Source organism: Eptatretus burgeri, chromosome 2, assembly GCF_056783735.1.
Source record: "Eptatretus burgeri isolate ZD-2024b chromosome 2, Ebu_testis_v1, whole genome shotgun sequence".
NCBI classification, from domain to species: domain Eukaryota; kingdom Metazoa; phylum Chordata; class Myxini; order Myxiniformes; family Myxinidae; genus Eptatretus; species Eptatretus burgeri.
Window position 1 is genome coordinate 84,690,788 of NC_140962.1, and position 22,500 is coordinate 84,713,287.

At 42.6% G+C, this 22,500-nt stretch overlaps 1 protein-coding gene across 5 annotated transcripts in view; it reads left to right on the forward strand.

The window, feature by feature from the left end:
- Positions 1 to 22,500, forward strand: part of LOC147032473 (pecanex-like protein 1) — a 165,855-nt gene that overhangs the window by 40,385 nt on the left and 102,970 nt on the right. For 4 of the 5 annotated variants that reach the window (XM_085870126.1, XM_085870122.1, XM_085870123.1 and 1 more), the window contains 8 exons: positions 6,921 to 7,117; positions 7,490 to 7,586; positions 8,179 to 8,311; positions 8,500 to 8,717; positions 9,036 to 9,189; positions 13,123 to 13,155; positions 13,672 to 13,843; positions 14,600 to 14,710. In XM_085870126.1, coding sequence (XP_085726252.1) covers positions 6,921 to 7,117; positions 7,490 to 7,586; positions 8,179 to 8,311; positions 8,500 to 8,717; positions 9,036 to 9,189; positions 13,123 to 13,155; positions 13,672 to 13,843; positions 14,600 to 14,710 — 1,115 coding nt within the window. The remainder of the gene's footprint in view (positions 1 to 6,920; positions 7,118 to 7,489; positions 7,587 to 8,178; positions 8,312 to 8,499; positions 8,718 to 9,035; positions 9,190 to 13,122; positions 13,156 to 13,671; positions 13,844 to 14,599; positions 14,711 to 22,500) is intronic. The other variant, XM_085870124.1, reaches the window with a different exon arrangement.

The window sequence follows — 22,500 nt, forward strand, 5'->3', positions numbered from 1 at the left end:
GTTTGGGATGAACTGGACAGAAGGGTGAAAGCAAAGCAACCTACAAGTGCAACACATTTGTGGGAAATTCTGCAACAGTGTTGGGAAGAACTTTCCAAACAATATTTGATTTCCATTGTGGAAAGAATGCCACGAGTTTGTTCGGCTGTTATATCTGCAAAAGGTGACGACTTTGATGAGTCAAAAATTTAGATTAAATTTTGTTCAACAATAAGATTCCATGATTTTTATTTATTTATCTGTAATTGTTTATTTGTTCTATGCTTTAATTTTAGAGTACATCGAAACATTAAACTGCTTAAATTTCAGTAAAAACTGAAAAATGTGGGTGTTCTAAAACTCGACTGGAAGTGTTTGTCCTATACTTCCTTGTTTTCAATTGTCGCGTTTGGTTTATGTTTCCACGAGTTTTCTGGGACTGGGATAGTGAAGTTTTTGCACATGTGCCAGTGGATTACTCTGCAAACCCTGTTGTACTTTTGTGTGTCCAGCTGTTCTGACATGAGTTTTTATCCCCCGCCACGTGGCGGAAGGGGGATATTGTTGTCACCCAGGTCGTCCGGCTGTCTGTCCGTCCGTCCGGGCGTCAACATTTATAGCTGTGAGTGCGATAACTCATAAACTGTTCGCCATATCGATTTGAAATTTGGGTCACACATGTACCACCTGAAAAGGAAGAACCCTATTGATTTTGGGCATGGCCAGATCCAAGATGGCCGACTGGGGCGGCGTCAACATTTATAGCTGTGAGTGCGATAACTCATAAACTGTTCGCCATATCGATTTGAAATTTGGTTCACACATGTACCACCTGAAAAGGAAGAACCCTATTGATTTTGGGCGTGGCCGGATCCAAGATGGCCGACTGGGGCGGCGTCAACATTTATAGCTGTGAGTGCGATAACTCATAAACAGTTCGCCATATCGATTTGAAATTCGGGTCACACATGTACCACCTGAAAAGGAAGAACCCTATTGATTTTGGGCGTGGCCGGATCCAAGATGGCCGACTGGGGCGGCCATCTTAAAAAAAAAAATTTTTTTGTAATAAATGGAAAACCGCTTTTCTGATTTCAATTATTTTTGGTTACTATGTTCCTCACCCCTGGGGAACTTTTGCGAGATGATGACGAAATGGTGTCTTGTTTCCAATTCACCTCCCTCATTATCTGGAATATGTATGACCTTTTTCATTCAATGGTGGGAGATTCTCCATCTCTAATGGTATATTTTTTTAATTTTCCATCTCAATAGGAGGTGGCTCTTACTTTAGAGGTGACTCATACTTTGTGTTTCTACCTTGCAGAACCTGCACTTGTCCGATTGACTCAGTCCCACCATTTTCTTAAAGCCATTTGTGTGGGGTCCTTTGTCTTGGGCATTTATAATGATTAGTTATCCATGCCAGTTGAGCTGATGCGTGTGTGTGCGTGTGCGTGTGTGTGTGTGTGTGTGTGTGTGTGTGTGTGTGTGTGTGTGTGTGTGTGTGTGTGTGTGTGTGTGTGTGTGTGTGTGTGGTGTGTGTGCGCGCGCGCGTGTGTCCCTCTTTTCTGCCCTCCCACTCTGTTGTAATAAGCCCTTTGTTCATAAAAACCTGTACATGGTCATTCGAGGTGTGGGATTTTGCCAATAAGTGTGAGTGAATTGGCTTTAAAAATCTGGAACAGGCCATTTGGGAAACGTGCATTTAAAGTGTTATTAAAAGATTAACTCGACACCTCTCATTGATGTCAACCTCTGCCACAGTTATATCGGAATGTGCTGATTTGTCACATGGTTACGGATGTTCAACCTCAATATTAGGGCCATTCAAAAATTACTTAACGCTGTGTTTTTTAGGGAGACGTGTCCGGCTTCGATTATACCTTACTAATAATTATCAGAGGCCTCCAGGCCGAATATGTTAGGCCCACCAGGAAACCATGATTGTTGCCATATTATTTTGGCTGGGTGCCTTGGTGAGTGGAGTCATGCGACCGATGTGGGTGTGGTCCAGCAGTTGTCCGACCAATGGGTGTATATTTCAAAAATCAGCAACAGTGCAGAGCGCTTGTAGACCTGCCACATGTCGCAGGTAAAAATGAATAAATTGTAGTAAATGGAAAGTGTAGTTCATTGTGGCAAGTTGGAGGTGATGGAAAAACATGTTTTTATTTTTTTTTTTATTACCTCTGCTGCCAAAGGTGAAGGCGGTTATGTTTTCACCCCTCTGTTTGTCTTGTTTGTCTTTGGTTGCTTGTTTGTGTGCAGGATATCTCAAAAAGTTGTGGACGGATCCAGATGAAATTTGGTGGGCAGGTTGGGTGTGTAACAAGGATGAACTGATTCGATTTTGGTGAAGATCTGAATCTGACTACTAGTATTTTAAAAGGTGATTCTTCACCATTGCGAGATCGGGCTAAACTAATATATGGCACGATATCTCAAAAAGTTTTGGACGGATTCGGACTAAATTTGGTGGACACGTTGCGTGTGTAACAAGGAAGAAAGGATTCGATGTTGGTGAACATCTGAATCCGGATCTGGATACGAGAATTATTTAATTTTTTAAAGTGATTCTTTACCATTGAGAGATAGGGCCAAAAACGATATGTGGAATGATATTTACCTTCGCATTCTGCGAAAGGTTATGTTTTGGTCGCTGTGTATTTATTTATTTGTGAATATGTGTGTTTGTTTGTTATTCGCATAACTCAGAAAGTATTAAACTGAATTGCATGAAATTTGGTGGGATGATTCGTGAGTATCCAAGGACGATTTGATTAGATTTTGGGAGCGATCGGGTCAAAGGTCAAGGTCATGAAAAGGTCAAAAACACTCTTTTGAGCATAACTTCCTTCATAATACAGCTTTCGACATGCAACCACCGCCATATTGTTCCATGACGAGATACCTTTCGGATATGTAGTGTCGGATTTGACGTAACGTCATCGGAAGTGCGTCTAAATGACGTCACAAGATGACGTAAATTTTCAATTTTCGATCTCATCAGTTTTGATCATACCGTTTTGTAGGACTTACCTTAAGGACGTCACACACCAAATTTGACTTTAATCAGACTGACCGTTATGACGTCATTGACGTTTTTCAATTGTGGCTAAAATGTCAAGATATTTTACATTCAAATATCTATATAATTTATAAAGCAAAGTCTCCCGAATCCAGGCATTAGGATCAGTACCAAAATATCTGTTTATTGATGTACAGGTTTTGCCAATTAACTCTGTAGTCAAGGTCACACTCAAGGTCAAAATATACTTGTAGGCATAGCTTCAGATCTAATAGAGCTATTGACATGAAACCAACGTTAAAACGTTCAGTGAACTACGAGCTTTCAGGATGTTAGTCCCCGATTGGACGTGACGTCCCCGGAAGTGCGTCAAAATGACGTCAAAAGAAGACGTCATTTTTCAACTTTTTTATTTTTCAGTGTTTATCATTCCATTTTGTTGGACTGCCTTCAAGGAGGTTACACACCAAATTTGACGTCAATCGGACTGACGGTTGTGACATCATGGACGTTTTAAAATGACGTTTTTCAAATGTGCCCGGAAAAAAGTTGCGGCGGCGAAGGTATGCACTCTACCGAGTGCCCTTCTCGTTTATGAGATGTGATTGGAAGTAAAGTGATACTGCGCGTGGAATCCTGGAGGGTAGCGGACATGACCTTCAATGAGGGAAAGCTCATGACGTCACACAGCCAATTGACTCGAGTGATACCTTGTTTATTGGCTCGAGGTCGAACAACCTGTGTATTAATCCTTGTGAGTGGAATGGAAGGGAAATGTTTTTTTTTTTTTTTTTTTTTTTTTTTAGATTGATCGTACTTTCCCTCCAATACAGGTTTTGACAATCCTAAAACTGGTCCGCGGGTTTTTCAGAAACAAAATAGGTCAAAACCGTGAAATGTGGCTCACTTGCCATCTCTGTTGGTGTAAGGGACGACGAGAGACAACGAGCCAGTTATCAGGGTTTATGGTGAAGCATTGCGAGCACTGCTGTGTCGTGCCAGTATGGAACCCTGTGGAGAGAATGGTGTTTGAAATGGCAGAAGAGTGTTTGAGCAAAGCCTGTGTGAATGAGGTGTGAATTGGGAATATACTCTTCGGTCAGATTTCCTGCATTTATTGCTCTGTGCAGGTGTGTTTTTAAAAAGTGTTCAGAGTCATGTTCGTATGAATGGATTGAACGTTTGGAAGACCGAAACATGTTTATAAAGTATCATGTTCCTATGAACGGATTTTCGGAACCTGGGGACTACCTGTACTTTGTCTTTGAATTCATCCTGATCGCACATGCACAGAGAGAAGTGACAAATATATATATATATATATATATATATATATATATATATATATATATATATATATATATATATATATATATATATATATATATATATATATATATATATATATATATTGTTGTGGTTGACGAAATTCGCACACCACCATTCAGGTCCCTTAGGTGAGATATCTCCGTAAGTATATGTGTAGTTAGGCCCAAACCCGTTGTTTAGAGGGAATACATGTCATTCACTCGGGCTGCGACTCTTCAGGATAGCCGTTTTTCTTTTCCTATCTTTATTTTGGACCAGCCGCCATTTCTACAACCACCAACCACAACGCCGCTTCACAACCACAGCCACGACCTTTACCGTCACCGTCACAACTCGCCACCGTCGCATCACCACCATTCCCGCGCCACTTGTGGGCACCGATACTGGACTCGTGCAGGACGCGCACCGAGCAGCGTGTTCAAAAACATCACAGACTTTCCGCAGAAAACGGATCAAAAACGACTCATGCCCACTTTTGTTCCGTCCTATCGGAGAGCGTGGGCGATTTGGCCCCGCCTCCAGGGCGTTGGAGTGAGGTCGCTATATGCAAATTCATGGATCAAAAAGCATTCACGCCCACTTTTCCTTTTCTTTTCGGAGTAACATGTTCTACAAACTCTCGAGTTACCTCCGCCACTGAAGGTGAACGGAGGTTGTTTTCACCCGTCTGTCTGTCTGTCTGTCTGTCTGTCTGTCTGTCTGTCTGTCTGTCTGTCTGTCTGTCTGTCTGTCTCTATGAACAGGATATCTCAAAAAGTTGTGGACGGATTAAGCCGAAACTTGGGGTCATTCCATGTCAAATCATCAAAGAATCTGCCGTCATCTCTCAGATTTTTGTAAAACTTTGGGAACCAATTGGGACCCATGAAAAACGGCAAGAACTCAAATATTTTTGCTTACAGCCTCTTAATTAGTGAGATACAGACTAACGAACTTTGGACTAATTAGCACGACGTCGCGAATTCAAATGGCCATATCTCTAAAAGTATAACACCTCGAGAGCTGGTTTTGGTGTCATTTTAAAGGTATTTTCATGCCCTATGAATTTGTCTGGGCAACATTTTCCTACCTCCAACCACAAAAAAGTTATCACAAAATATAAACTTCAATCGTGAATCCCCAAAAAATGTATCCTTCAAATTTCCTCAAATTCATCCCAGAGGTACCTTATGATGTCAAGAAGCTTCCACATAAATTTTGTGATGGGCACTCCAATAGTTTCTGAGATATGAGCAATAATGTACGTGTACGTATGGCATATAGGTTCGAAAATCAGCATTTGTAATGTATTATACAATCAATAAGTGAGTTCAAGTACACAGTGTTCACTCACCTGACTTTCAATTTCCTCTTCAATGCAGCAACAGCAGCACTTGTTTCTTCCCCTCAGGCCCAGTTGAAAATGAAAGTATATGATACTTCAAAGCAATTGATGGTCGTTCCCTGTGTTCCCTGTCATGGCTAGGTTAGAATGATTGTATAATACATTACAAATGCTGATTTTCGAACCTATATGCCATACGTACATGTACATTATTGCTCATATCTCAGAAACTATTGGAGTGCCCATCACAAAACTTATGTGGAAGCTTCTTGACATCATAAGGTACCTCTGGGATGAATTTGAGGAAATTTGAAGGATACATTTTTTTGGGGATTCACGATTGAAGTTTATATTTTGTGATAACGTTTTTGTGGTTGGAGGGAGGAAAATGTTGCCCAGACAAATTCATAGGGCATGAAAATACCTTTAAAATGACACCAAAACCAGCTCTCTAGGTGTTATACTTTTAGAGATATGGCCATTTGAATTCGCGACGTCGTGCTAATTAGTCCAAAGTTCGTTAGTCTGTATCTCACTAATTAAGAGGCTGTTAGCAAAAATATTTGAGTTCTTGCCGTTTTTCATGGGTCCCAATTGGTTCCCAAAGTTTTACAAAAATCTGAGAGATGACGGCAGATTCTTTGATGATTTGACATGGAATGACCCCTTGGTGGATAGGTTGGGTGTGTGACGATGAAGAAGTGATTCAATTTTGATGAAGATCTGGATCCAGATCTGAGATTTTTATTTTTTATTTTTTGCGATTCTTCACGATTGAGTGATGAGGCTAAAACTGATATGTAGCATGATATCTCAACAAGTTGTGCGACACTGCCCATGCTAAAAATCAGTTCCCATTAAGACATTTTTATTTATTTATTCAATACAAAATGTTCAGTTACTGGAAGAACTAAATCTTGAGTATTAGCACATTATGTTAATCGATGTTGTTAGTCGAGCCGACTGATGAAGACAAGTTTTTGAGGTTGAAATTGGGAGATGAGATGGAGAAGTCGAGAAAGAAGTATTGTTAGGAGAAATTTCAAATGTAACTTTTGTGGATAAATTGTATGAAAAATTTCCTTTTTGATGCTTGGTATCATCGATCAATATTTATTTGATGAATGGTGCTTTTGAAAACTTATTTTGAATTCCTATTGATATTCTTTATCCATGGAAAACAATTAATTTTATCGACCATGCAAAGTCTCATCTTATCTGACCTGTTTGTGTTTGGATGTACCTTTTTGCCTCCAGTCTTCCTGAAGGTCCACGAAGTCGCACCTCATCACTCTTTAAGCAAGTGCAACCTCCGCTGCTTTCCCTGCCTGGAGTTGGTGGGAATTCTTCCGCAGGACTTTTGGTGCAACCCCCGGGGGGTGGACCATTGCACGTTGCGACTTCACATGATGACACGACTGCCGGTGCTGTGCACTGCTTTGAAGATGAGGATGGTGTGTGTGTGCTTTGCTTTCCTCTTGTTGTGCTCGCATCGACCCCACCCCGTTCCACTCCTCCTAGTAGGGTTACTTAAACATTTGATTAAACCATAAGTATGAAAGTAGTGATGTTGATTGGTCTTCATTATTGCAAGGAACAATTTTTGCACGAAAGCAGCTGGCATTGTAACTGGTGTTGTAATATTCTTATGAACATAATTACATAATGTTATTTGTCTTTCATTCGAATCTCAAAACGTTCCACCTGGACAAAATGATAATGTGGCTGAAAGTTTTCAGGTCACTTGTTGTATGGTGTAATGTTGGCACATCTGCTCAGGATCCGTGGAGGACTCGATGACATTTGTGTGACTTTTTCTCTCGCAGGAAACTTGCTGACCTACACATTTGGTGAGCAGAGTGATGGATGTGCGACACTCCTGTCCAATGCCGATGGACCAAGCAGTGCTAAGCACCCTACATGGTATTTCTCTGATAGCTTTCAGCCTGAGCTGTCTGCCTTTTATAATTGATACGTACATTTTTCTTTCAAAACGTTTTTACTTCCAAAAGGGTTCATGGAATGGAATACCTTTAGATTAGGAAAACTTACTAAAGACAACTGATCAAATGAAGACGAAACATCAAAACAACCTTCACGGCCTGTGCATACAGCTTGCATAATAAAGCACTGCCTCAAATTTTCGAATCTCGACCCAGCTATAAAACTGTTATCCCGGTGTTTCACAGGCAGGGTGATTCGTCAATGTGTGTGCCGTCTCTTGGATGGACATTAAACGGGCGTCCCGTCTGCTGGCATTAGTTTGTGGAAGTTAAAGATCCCAACGGTGTCCTTTGCAAAGAGTAAGCGAGCTCTCGCCAGCACCCTGAACATATTACAAATTTCTGCCCTAACCAGCAGAAGGCATTGCATCAGCGGCACAGCCACGCCCTCAGCCAATGATGCTACCCTGCATCTTTGTGCTGCATACAAAAGAAGAAGCTGTCTCAAATTTATATTTGAAACTAGGCAAAAAGTAAGCAAAGCATATTTAATATGCTGAACTACCCTGCAGGGGGAGTCATTCGTACCTTGACACTCCGACGGTGGGATTTTTGGAAAAAGATGAGGACGGATCTCGAGAACAAGAAGCAAATCCTTATGATGCTGAAGGTTCTGGAACTGTGGATTCAATTTTTGTGGACCAGGTATGCTTGTCATATAAATGATGATTCTTGGTTTAACCTCTCTTGCAATCTAACATCCGTTCGATCAACTGGGTTCTCATTTATTCTAAAAGTCTGCCATTGCCCATTATTATTCACGTTATTATTTAACCATTTAACAAAATATTTGTTCATTGTATTTGGTGTATTAAACTGCCCTCGCTACCCAGCGGCTGTTCCGGCCCCAGTCCCGATTCCGAGGTTTGGAGCTGGAGCTTCCTCACGTCGCAGAGTCATTTGAGGATCGCGCAGTTGAGTGCGATAGGGATCGGAGCGGCACCGGAAGCAGCGAGAAGCACAACAAGCCACGGTACAAGCTACAACTCTTCCCTGGTGCCTGGATCGGGGTGAAGTACGACCGTCTCGCTCTGTTCGCCCTGCTGGATCGGTGAGAGAAAGACTACGGTGGTTTTTCAGTCACAATGATGGATCATTTGGATCATTTTGATTTGAAAATGCAAAGCTTTCGATTCATGTTTTTTTTTAAAGTTTTCTGTTTTTATCTCCCGCCGCGTGGCGGAAGGGGGCTATTGTTGATCACTGTGGTCATGAAGTTGTTTTTAAAAAATATTTTAATTTTAATTTAATTTAATTTTTATTTATTTTATTTTTATTTTTAGTCGCTTTAAATAAATCTTCTTTCAGCTAATTTATGTTTGACATCCTAAGAGTACCCACCCTAATGTAATCATAATTGTTGTTGCAGAAACCGCCAGATTGTTGAGAATGTGATCGCTGTGGTGCTGGCTGTGCTCGTGGCTTTTCTTGGTTTTCTACTCCTAACAATGGGGTTCTTCCGAGATATCTGGGTGCTTCACTTCTGTCTGGTCATCGCCGGCTGCCAGTACTCGTTGCTCAAGGTGCCTTTGTGGTGGCTGCAAGTCTTTTATTGAGCTCTTCATATACAGGTTATTTTCGTGTGTGCCACACCTGGATGCGAGTTGCATCATTTATTAGGGATTTGGGGGGTGGGGCTTGGCTATGCAATTGATGCAGTTTCCCACTGTAGGCTATGGCCGTAATTTGGAATTTGAGTGTGTACTGCCACACACTGGCCTACTGAGGATGGTGTACTCATTGCTGTGACACCCTGCTTTCACGATACCAGGATAACGGTTTATTGTCAGGCTGGGAGTTGAACCAAGACTAGACCACTGAAAAAGGAGATTACACTACCTAGTTCCCATTGTGTGCTGCCTTTTTGGCTGCTGGTTGCATCATTGGTTGGGGGCGCAGCTATGCCGCTGATGCAGTGCCCCTATTACCAGTATACTGGTGCTCATTTCGCCGACCTCGGAAGGATGACAGGCTGAGTCAACCCCCTGGTGTTAATTCAGTGGCTAACAGGGCTCGAGCTCAGGACCCTAGGATCCCAAGCCACCGCCCTAACCGCTAAGCCAACATCAGGCTACACACTACCTAGTCATTATATATATATATATATATATATATATATATATATATATATATATATATATATATATATATATATATATATATATATATATATGAGTACAATGATGTCCCTATTTACAAAGTTTCAGTCTTATGAACTAATTTTTTTTTGACACCAAAAATTTGATGTAACACCTCAAATTGTGGACATTACAAACTTTTGCTCAACTTCAGTCAAGTAAGTTGTTGACTGAATTCAAAGCTCGACCTCATGATGTCAGAACAACATCACCCATGGGGTGGTTCGCTAAATGGTCTTAATGATCATAATGATAACATGGCTTCTCCCCCCAACACTTGTTGGCTCCCAGAGGGAGTGGGTGCTTCTAGTATCTTTAACTCCACATACTTGTTGCTGCTTAATGGTATGTTTCTACCACACAATAACAACAGCAACAACAACAGCAGCAGAAACTCGTCAAATAAATACCATGTGAGAATTATGTTGTGGGTGCCACTATGTATCTTGTCCATGATGAGCTATGTGGCATTTCCCATGTTCCTCGGCACGATGAAATGTTCAGTCATTAAATTGATTTGTTCATTCACCACGTGTTCTTTTTGCATGAAAGCTAATTGTAATTGTACCTCAATTAGATCGATAAACAGTGTTGAATTCTCATTCTCATGCCAATGGGTCACACAGTTTTCCTGTAACCTTCTCCTTTAAAATGTATGCTGACCCATCATGTCTGTCAACCATTAAAGCAGCTGTAGCCAATAGCTTTCAGTGATTAATCTCAACTGCTTTGCATTTTGAACCGAAATATAACAGATTCCTTGCTAGTATAGAATAGGCCAATGTCTCATTTTTGGAATGTCGAGTCGCCTCTTAGATGTACTACAAAGCATTCTTGTCTGTTTGCTTTGATGCTTTTTATGTTAATAGTTTGTTTTAGCTATTAAAATTAATTATTCACATAAAATATAGCGTATACCTGGTAGTACAGCGTGAAACTGCAAAGGAATCTTTTGTATTTATAAATCCCTGATATTTGTGGGGTTTGGGCAGGAGGGAGGGTATCCTTTTCCATGGGGTCCAGGGTATGATTGTTCAGCAATGCAGCAACTTTTGACATTCATCTCGCTCCCCCACCCCCTTTGTCTTCCCTTGTATGAGCCAAAGCTTCTTTTGTTCATGTGAAAAAATGTATATATGTTGTCATAACTTGTGTTTACTGTTTTCTATTGTTAGCCATCATAGGATGTCCTTTTCATCTCGTTTTAAAGCACTGCAAATCCGACAAGACTCATACGTGCCACCCAAAGTTCAAATGTCATTGTTCATTCTCCTCTGGGCAATTTCACAATCTTTTCAACTTTACTCACGGAACACTACATTTCACATGGCATTCTCAAGAGCAAAATGACTACTTCTTTGTGTAATTTTGGTTGTAGGAAGTGTTTTGCCAAATGTAACATTTGAAATGTTGAGGTTTCGAAACCCTTTCATCAAAACAATGATGCAGAGCAGAGTTGTGAATAAAGTTGAGGATCCATGAAAAATTAACAACTTTCGGCTCCCCCACCCTGGGCTCCCTGGAGAAAAATCCGGCCGTTCAGGTATATGAAAGTTTGAATAGCGGCTGGTAAACCGGCCGCCAGGGTTCAAAGGGTTGAAGACTCTTCTCGCTGCCTGGCAGTTGTCATCTTCAACAATAACACAAAGCAGGTGAAAGTATCGGAGAATTTACCTGGAACGAACACACACAATGCCACTTCATTGCTGTTCTTAACTTTCAAATTCCACAAATGTCTTCGAAGCAACTCGACTGTGCACAATTTTGAAAAGAGGGCATTTTAAAACCACAGCAACTATAAACCACCTGCCATGTACAGGTGAGTGAACGATGCGTTCACACCCATGCCCCTAATGTTATTGATGAGGAGTTTTTGTCGACAAAATCTATGCTCATGGAAGAGCAAGGTAACGGGGCAAAATGTCGCCATCCGGGGAATTTGGCAAAGGGCAGACGCAACAAGTTTGGGTTGGGTTCGGGGTGTTAATGGGTGTCAATAAGATCGTTGGTAGGGATGGAGAATGACATGAGATGGTGATGTTCCGTCAACTTGAAGCTCTGAAGGGAAGAATGTGATTGAATAGTTTTTGGAAGGCTGTTCCAGAAACGAGATGAAAGAGCAACAAAATAATTTGAGGTGTGCAATAAGCCTGGATTTTGGGAGCTTGATTAGATGGGTGTTGTTGAATGACTGGTTCTAAGTTTCCTCCAGAGATGAGAAAGAAAAGGGAGAAGAAAAAAGAAAAGAAAAGGTGACCACCAATCTGTTTATAATTGTGAGAGCAACAGGCCGTTTCCTTTGCCTTTATCGTGGGTGATGCCAATGATAGTGAGAACCTTAAATTGTACAGAATCCAGACGACAGATGTGATGCTGGTGCCTCAGCCATGGAAGAGTGCAGTACTCCATTGAATATTGACAAAGGCCTTGGAGGTTGTGAGTAGTTCTGATTTTATGAGGAATTACGTTGAACATTGGAGAAGGCCCAGTTGGTGGCTGCCGTTGGAGGCCAGCCTTGAAGTTCAACAGATTAAGCCTCTTCCAATGGCTGACCATGGAAACAGGCAGATGGGTTAGTTTGATGATCCTTAGATCGATGTGAGGTGAGAAGACATTTCTTGGGTTTGAAAGGTGCTCTTTCGTAAGAATTGGAGAATTTATCCGGTACTATATTAATCTTCAAATTTTGAGGGATTTATCGGCTTTACCAAACTTTCAGGGAAATTTAAAATGCAATGAGTGAACGGATGACTTGATTGGCCTATCGATTATGTTAAGCAACATACGGTTGCGTGGTGGACATGGGGATGAGAGAAACATCACCCCTTCAGTTGTGAACCAGCTTTGGCGATGCCTGCAAAAATAAAAATAAAAAACGATAAAGTTCACGAATGTGTCCTCCGCTCTCCGGGACCTCTCTTCTGCATACGAATAGTCAAACATATTGTGATCAGATGTGGTCATTCTTGAGTTTTGAAATCTCGTGTTTGTTTCACTTCAAAATAGGAGTTTGGGACCGAGGAGAGCAAAGCGATTTTTTGGTTCATTTTTATTTTCACCTGAAAAAATTGATCTTTCTCTCGCTCTCCAACACACGTCGCTTCAAGCGTTTTGACAACACAAGAGCGAGTTAATTATGAAAGCAGCTGATCACAATACTTCCTGCAGTTTGCAATATGCTCTGATCCTCGTGATCTAATAATTTGGTTAATGTAATTGATGATGCGTTTGGTTATTTAATTAGGTGAGGTTAATTTTATTTATTTTCCACGATAGGTTTGGAAATGTCATTGATTTGGAATTTTGTGTGCATTCCAGAGCGTTCAGCCCGACGCTGCCTCTCCAATGCATGTGAGTAATGTTGCTGCCAAGGCTTAATCTCAGGTTCACATCACTATTGGAAGCTTCTTCCACATTTGTTTTTTTCTTCTTTTCTTCTTTTCATCCTTGGCGTATCAATTATTTACATTGCCTTTTAATATGCTGCGCAAGACTTGCATCTCAATGCGGCATGCTTGAAGCACGAGCCTGACTTCTGAAGGGGGTACATGCTATGTGGCCTATAATAATTAAAGGAGTAATTGAAAGTGAAGTTGAAATGTACTTGAATGAGCTCCATAATTTTTTTTTTTTATCTCAATCACTGTTCTCCCAGAGAAAAGGATGTCTTTTGTAATGTGCTGCCTTCATTGTCATCAAAGCCTTAGCCATGCTGTAATGCTGCCACGTTTTTGGGGGTTTTAAATGAGGATTTACAAAAACGAAGAGAAATTTAACGCTGAGAGCCAAATCTTCAACCATGACCTGCAACAGGGAAGTCTAGTTTTTCGGATGATTGATCTTCCAAATCTGATTCCTGCCTTTCAGGGACACAACCGTGTCATTGCGTACAGTCGGCCTGTCTACTTCTGCCTGTGCTGTGCCCTCATGTGGTTACTGGACCTTGCGAGCCACAAAACCACGGGTCCCAGCTTCACGCTGTACGGAATTCAGTTCACACCCCCGTCCCACTTGACCCATGCAAGGGACCTGGTCATTGGTAAGGCATTGTGCAGGATTTCCTGTAAGCAATATTATTCAAATACCTGTGCTGCAAATGTTGTTGCTCGTGGACTCCAATAATCGAGTGTCTTTGTCAACATGTCCTGTAGCACCGGTATGGTTAAAAAAAAAAAAAAATTTATTTATTTTAATTGCTTCCTGTCCCATGGGCCGATCTGTCTCCACTCTATCCTGTGCACATATTTGTCTACATGCCATTATCATCCCTGATATTCTCCATGTACAAAGATGAGTGAAGTGAGCAGTTATGGGGTGAGGGGGAGAGAAAGGTCAGTAGTGAGGTAGGAGAGGGAGAAATTTGTTTGCAGCATGATGCTACTTCTCCCCTGATCTGGAAAAACCTAGTCGGTCAGATTCCAGTGGTGAGCACTTTGCAGGTTTTTTCCAGATCAGTGGAGACTTGTGGCCAGAAAATTACTGTATATTTTACAGATGTATAAATTTGGAGGGGTTGTTTGCCACATCCCAAGATTATTATTATTTTTATTTTTGGTGTTTTAACACTTGCTGTACTTGATTGTGAATATAATTGATTTGCCAGTGCATCGAATTTTTCACTCGAGCTTGCACGCCTTGTCTTGCAGGCTGGTTTCTCTGTCCGCATGACTTGTCCCATGGATTGTGTCTACGTGTCTTATCCCACAGGCGGGTTTGTTTGTGCGCCTTGTCCCTCAGCTGTCACTTGCCCTGTACCAAGAGCTGCTTTGATTGTGAATGCCACGTGTCTTTGCAGCATTCACATTGGCTTTTCCACTAGTCTTCTTGCTTGGACTCTTGCCCCAGATCAACACCTTCACTATGTATGTACTGGAGCAGCTGGACATCCATGTGTTTGGTGGGAATGGTACGTTCAGTTCATCTATTATGGACCCAACATCCCCTCCAATCTGCTCTACATATACTTTTATAGTTTTTTCTTACCTCTTAAACAGAAACTGTAAGACGTTTTAAAAGTATTTCCTTTTGCACTTCAATCGATGATGTAAATTATTAGAATTGGATCTGATCTGTGGTTAAGATTCCCCTGCTTATTAAAGGGTATGAATTATGTGAAATGGCTCACTTTTGAGTGTTGCTTTGTGTCACACTGCTGCTCATAATTTTGACAATGGGGGCATCGTTCAAAATCATTCAACTTAAAAAGAGTAAAAGCTTGTGCAGAATTTCATCACAGTGATGGGATTTTGGGAAAAAAATGTTCTGAATAAGTGATTTCCTGAAAATGACAGCAATATGCAATCAAACCTCCTTGAAACATACACTCGAGGAAACCCTAAATTGTAGTCTTTGAAGACAGGTGATTTATTAGTGCACCGAGCCAAATGGGATTCTTATTCCCAATGAGCTGACACTTCTGTTGAGGCAAGCAAAATCAATGTCTGGTTGAGGCAAGCAAAAAAAAAAAAAAAAAAATCAAAATAAATTTGGACCAACAAATTGTCTCAATCCTCATTGATGGTTGTCATTGACCTCCCGCCTTTCACCGCTTATTTATTTATTTTTCCTGAACATGATGCGTCTTCCTAAAAAGGATTCCACTTATCTGTTCGAGGCCTTTAATGTTGTGAAGTCTAATTCTTCAGAAAGGCCTTTTCCTTCAACAATTGCCCAGTCGCATTTGATTGCCTGGCCGATGCATCTTGAAACTATCCCAAGCGTAGGTGATTGATGTCTTCATTTCTTATTGTTCTCATCTGTCTTTTCCTGTCACCATACACATTGTTTTATATGTCGCTCAAAAGTTCTACTTTTCTCTTCAAAATGTTCTGATTTGGCGAGAGAGTTTTTATGCTTCTCGAGCAGTTCAACAACTTTCAGTCAGTAAGGAGAATCCATCTCTCAATATTTAAATAATATTGTGGAAAAATGAATACCCAAAGACAACGTATTTCCTTCTTCCTCATTTCAACCTTTTGCACAGGTGTGTCCACCGAAAGGGACAGGTTTAATGTAGTACAGTTCCTTTGCAGTATTTTTAGCTCACCTGGAATGTAGTTCCGGGGAGCTCATGGGATGGCGCACCGTCCGTCCGTCTCTACGTCCGTCTGTCCATCCACAAATACTTGCAACTTCTCTGAAATTACTCATTAGATTTCCATGAAACTTTACCACAACGATCATCACCCTGTATGTCCCAAAGTTTGTTGATGGCATTAAAATAAATCAGGCCATTAAGGGGGTTTACAGGGGTTGCCCCCAAAATAGGTATTTGCTTTCTTTTCAGAAACTACACACACAATTCTGATGAAACTTGATGACAACCTTCATCACCCGTGATGTACGAAAGATTGTTCATGCTATTTAAAAAAAAATTAGGGTCTAAGGGGTTTATGGGGGCAGGTGTTTGCCCCCCAAAATAGGTATTTTCTCTAACATTGGTTCATTGGTACATTTTGCTGATTCCGTCTCACATTGACCGGATCCGGATCTTCACCAAAGTCAAATCAATTTGTATTCGTCGCACACGAACCTGCCCACCAAGGTTTGTCCGAATCCACCCTTAACTTTTTTTTTTTGATTTCTTCCTCTCAGACAGACAGATAGGGGTGAAAACCTAACCTCTGTCCGCCTTTGGTGGAAGAGGCAATAAAGTCGATTATAAGGAGGCAAAATATAGTGGTACAGTCATCCCCCGTTTATCACGGGGGTTACATTCCAAACCCCCCCCACCCCCGCGATAAGTGAAAATCCGCGATGAATGGATGCCTCCCCAAAAAATGCCTATTTTTTTTTTTATAGTTTAAGCCCTAAAATACCCCCCCCCCCCACACTCTTTAAACACATTTTAAACTCAATTAAACACATAAAGAAAACATTTGCAAGCATAAAAATGTACAGAAACTAATAATAACAATGGAATAAAAAACAATGAAAACACATTTTAAACTCAGTATGGTAAACTCGGTAACGTTGGAAAAACATTGTGATGGGCAGTTGCTGGCGTTGTTTCTTCATGGTGGTGAGGAGGGTTTTGTAGGTTTCCATTACGCCATCAATAGCGTTCTTGAATTGCAACGCCCGAACCATAGAGGGATCCCATGCTTCAGCCATCCCCTGCAGTTCTTTGGCCATTCTCGCGATTGTTGCTAAGCGTTCAAGTGATCGGCCTTCGTCGTCGTCGTCCTCCTGCGATGGATCAGATTGTTCCTCCTCCTCGCTTGCAGACTTCGTAAGCTCAGCCAAATCCTCCTCCGTTAATGGGTCAGAGTGGGTTTCGATGAGGTCATTCACGTCGTCGTGCGTCATGTCGTCAAATCCTTCTCCTCCTAGAATCTTCGCCAGCTTGACCGCCTTATCGACTGCCGAATGGTGAATTTCGTCTGGAGAAAAGGCCTTGTATTCGTGGACGCATTCTGGCCACAGCTTCTTCCAACAGGCGTTTAAGGTTTCTTTTTTCATTTCTTGGAGAGCCTTCTGAATTATTTGTAGACACGTTGCTATTGTGAAATCACGCCAATACGCCCTCAGAGAAAAATTGTCGTCGGAATCCATGGCCTCGACGAGGTGCTGCAGGGCGTTACGAATGTAAAGCGCCTTGAAGGCGCGGATGACGCCTTGATCCATAGGTTGGATGAGGGATGTTGTGTTTGCCGGGAGGAACTCGATCTGCACTCCCTCGTAGGATAAATCCAGTGAGTGGCCTCCAGTGTTGTTCATCAGCAGCAGCACCTTAAACTCCATTCCGAGGTCGCTGAGGTACATTTTGGCCTGAGGGATGAAGCACTGGTGGAACCAATCGGACGTAAGGAGTTTCGTAATCCAGGCCTTGGGGTTGTGCATCCAGTGGACTGGCAGCAGGTTTTTATTCTTGTTTTTCATGGCCCTGGGGTTCGCAGACTTGTAAATTAGCCCTGGCTTCAACATTAACCCAGCAACATTGCCACACATTATCAGGGTTAATTGGTCCTTCTGAGCTTTGAATCCAGGGGCTCGGGCTTCCTCCTTCATGATAAACGTTCTGGATGGCATTTTTTTCCAGAACAAGCCAGTCTCGTCCATGTTGAAAACTTGTTCTGGCTTATACCCCTTCTCCTCGATGATCGCCTTGAATGTCTCCGGGTACTTCTCGGCGGCTTCTTTGTCTGCAGATGCGGCTTCTCCATGCAGCGATACGCTCTTCAGTTTGAATCTTTTTTGAAATCGGTCAACCAGCCCTTGCTGGCTTGAAATTCAATGGGATCTGCTGCTGGATCTGTTGCTGTCGATGGTCCTGGTTGGGGGTCGTCGGGGTCATCCTCGTCGTCGTCGTCTCCTTCGGTACCTGCTACTCCAGCAAATTGCCGATAGAGTTTTCTGGCCTTCTCCCTGATGGTGTTGGTGTCCAATGGGATGTTTTTCTTCCTGCAATCGGTGATCCAAAGGGCCAATGCCGATTCCATCCCGACGATGTTCTTGTTGCGTGCAGTTGCCACCCTTTTTGCGCTTTGGCAGTAGTTGACTGCTATAGTACTCCTGATGTTGGCTTCGTTCTTCTTGATGTAGCGTATGGTCGATTCATTCAAACCGTAATGGCGTCCAACCCTGGCAAACCTTTTTCCTTCCCGAAGCCTATCTAGCACTTTAACCTTCTCCTGGAGCACCAGGACCTTCCCCTGGCGCTTTGGTTCCTTGCCAGAAGCCTTAGAAGGTGCAAGGCGTTTGGGCGGCATCGTAGGGCTTGGAGAAAAAACGTAGAAAATATTCGAAGTTCACAAGCGAAACACTCAAGACAGCGACACGTGATGAACTGAAGGATGCTGGCGGATGCTGCTCGCTTCTACCCAAGAGTGCGCCTCGTGGGCAGCAGCCAATCAGCGCCAAGGAGAAATGAATAGCGTGCTCTATGTCTTTGTCTCGTGCGTTGTGTGACTGGTCGAGCGCCACGCGTTATAATTTATTGCTTAAATAAATTATATTTTATATATTATTACCGCGATATACCGGTGGAATCTGCAGAAAAAATTAGTTAGGTTCCAAGGGAAAACCCTCGATGAACCGGGGGCGCGATAGGTGAACCGTGATGTAGCGAGGGACGACTGTATAGTGCAAACATTTTTAATTGACTGCAGATATGTCATGACTGGCTTCTGCACTTTAAGCTGTGTGTGAGCATTTTACAAATTGCTATCATAATCAGGAAAATGGTCGTGTAGTTTTGTCATATTGAATGATGAGAACTAAAGGTAGTGGACAAGAAAATAGAAACACAAACAGAATGTCAGTTAGTGTGTTGGGCCACCACGTGTGTCCAGGACGGTATGTAGATGATGTGACATGGAGTCAACAATGGTCTGGAACTGTTCTGCAGGAATGTAGCACCATGCTTCCACAAGCAAGTCTTCCAATTCATGTCGTTTTGAGGGAGGGGGAAATCACTGTCTTAAGTGCCTCTCCAGACAGTCCCACAAATGATCTATGGGATTGAGGTCTGGCAATTGGGAGGGTCATAGAAGATGGGTAACTTCATCCCCTTGCTCCTCAAATCACCCGGTGACAACATGTGCCCTGTGGACTGGACCATTGTCGTCTTGAAAGACATGTCTCTCAGCAGGGAATAAATGCTTCATCGTGGGGTGCAGTTGATCGCTCAGGATGTTAACGTAGCACGCTGCATCAATCCTGACTTCTAATGGAATGAGTCGACCCAGGCCATGCCTGAAAAATGTATCTCGCGCCATTATGGAACCGCCAAAACGTTTCACTGTTGGAACCAGGCACTCGGGGCTGCAGAGCTCCCTAGGCTGTCACCACACATACACATGCCCATTCATCGAGAACATGGTGAAGGACTACACTTCAGACACATTCCTCCACTGCTTGGCAGTCCATCACCGATGCTCCTTGCACCACGGACCAGCAAATTGGAGTTGCCAGGTTTTATGTGCATTTTGTTCATACCAACCCAACTATGGTGTCCCTTACTTTGATGTTCCCTTCTGACTGCTTTCAACAATTCAGGAAGCTCCCGATCCACGTTGAACTCTGCACACATTGTCCACCATTGATCTCCTGTTTAACCTCACAGTCCATACTAATGCCCATCCATCATGCTTGTCCCATATGCACTTCCGCCCACTGTTGCCATTCGATGACATCTTTCCTTCTTTTTTCCCAGGCTGTCATCACCTTCGAGACGGTTCCTCGTGACACGTTGGCAATTTCCGCAAACTTTTTCACGGAAGCGCCTGCTAAATTTGCACCAATAATTGCACCCCGTTCAAAGCTTCTGAGGTCTTTTGCGGCCATGCTCGCTCTTAACAGTGGACTGGTGTGTGCGTATGTGCGCGCGTTTGCGTGTACAGTATATGACGAGAGGACTGCCCAGAAGAGATTGGCCTATTTTGCATGCTGGTCACGTACATACATATGGTGGCCCCATACGTTTCAATATATGTTGTACAGACCGTATACCCTGTTGTTTACATTTATTTTTTATGTCCACCATACATACAGTACATGGCCAAAACTATGCGGACACCCCTTCTAATGACCGGATTCGGCTATTTCAGCCACACCCTTTGCTAACAGGTGTATAAAATCGAGCACACAGCCGCTCAATCTCCACAGACAAACATTGACAGAAGAATAGGCCATACTGAAAAGCTCAGTGACTTTCAACGTGGCACCGTCATAGGATGCCACCTTTCCAACAAGTCAGTTCCTCATATCTCTGCCCTGCTAGAGCTGCCCCAATCAACTGTATATGCTGTTATTGTGAAGTGGAATGGCTAGGAGCAACAACAGTTCAGCCGTGAAGGGGTAGGCCACACAAGCTCACAGAACGGGACCGCCGAGCGCTGAAGCGCGTAGAGCAGAAAAATCGTCTGTCATCGGTTGCAATACTCATTACCGAGTTCCAAACTGCCTCTGGAAGCAACGTCAGCACAAGCACTGTTGTTCATCCAGAGCTGCATCAAATGGGTTTCTATGGCCGAGCAGCCCCACACAAGCCTAAGATCACCATGCGCAATGCCAAGCGTCGGCTAGAGTGGTGTGAAGCTCACCGCCATCGGACTCTGGAGCAGTGGAAACACGTTCTCTGGAGTGATGAATCGTGCTTCATCATCTGGCAGTCCGAGGGACGAATCTGGGTTTGGTGGATGCCAGGAGAACGCTACATGCCCGAATGCATAGTGCCAACTGTAAAGTTTGGTAGAGGAGGAATAATGGTCTGGGGTTGTTTTTTCATGGTTCGGGCTGGGCCCCTTAGTTCCAGTGAAGGGAAATCTTAACCCTACAGCATACAATGACATTCGAGACGATTTTGTGCTTCCTAGTTTGGGGAAGACTCTTTCCTGTTTCAGCATGACAATGCCCCCATGCGCAAAGCAAAGTCCATACAGAAATGGTTTGTCGAGATCGGTGTGGAAGAAATTAACCGGCCTGCACAGAGCCCTGACCTCAACACCATGGAACACCTTTGGGATGAATTGGAATGCCGACTGTAAGCCAGACCTAATCACCCAACATCAGTGCCCGACCTCACAAATGCTCTTGTGGCTAAATAGAAGCAAATCCCCACAGCAATGTTCCAACATCAAGTGGAAAGCCTTCCCAGAAGAGTGGAGGCTGTCATAGCAGCAAAGGGGGGACCAACTCCATATTAATGCCCATGATTTTGGAATGAGATGTTGGATGAGCAGGTGTGCACCTACTTTTGGCCATGGCATGTGGTGTATATAAGCACAGGTCACATACTGCAGAGTATCAATGATAAAGGAATATAAAGCGATAGAAAAAAATAGTTTCCGGTGAATTTTTGGTCCTGTCCTTTCGGCGATAAGTCGCAATACTTTTCCACTTGTGAGTCTCTTAATTGAGGTTACACAGCCATTTCAGGAAGGAAATACGTTGCCACTGGTAATGTCAACCTGGTGGTCTAATGAAGAATCATTGACAGAGATCTTATTTGAGGAAGACCTTGCAATGATCGTGAAAGGCTGGCGGTCGTTGAAACAGGGCAGGTTTGACTGTACCTCAAATACACATCAAAGGCAAGAGTGATCTTTCATCCTTTAGCGAAGAGCAATCCGAGCTTTCACAGAGACGAGTATTAATTTGTATCAATAAAAAAATATTGACTTACCGAATCGTTTTGCTTCAGTTCATCCATACCAATTCAAACCTCTTGCGTTACTTTGAGCGAATGGAAGAAACCTGCCGGTTAGTTTGCTCGGGAGTTAAAGCTCAAGGTTGCACAATCAGGTAATGCAGAGTAGTGGGGTTTTCACTTTGTACACGGATATTTTGCAAGTTTTCCTCTTTTATTGTTTATTTATTTTGTTTTTCATTTTTTTGAAAAGTAATTGGAATTTTTTGTTTTTGCCCTCGTCCTGCTCTTCTACTTCTTCTTCTGCTTCTGCTTGTGCGTGTGCGTGTGCTCCAAGTAAATTACTTGGCAGTGCTTTGTATGCACACTAAGTTTCCAAGTGCAGTAATTTTTGTTTCCTTTTAGTTGTGACTCTACCCTGCTTCCTGTCTCTCCCCACTGTTTGCTGATTCGAGCCTTATCCTCTTAACTCCATGAGTTTGCTAACTTTTTATCAGTGAAAATGCAAGAATGAACCTTTGAAGCAACAACTTCACTGAAAGCAATCGTCCTGCTGTTCCAAAGCAAATTTGATGTTTATTAAACTGTTCCAAAGATTGAGTTTT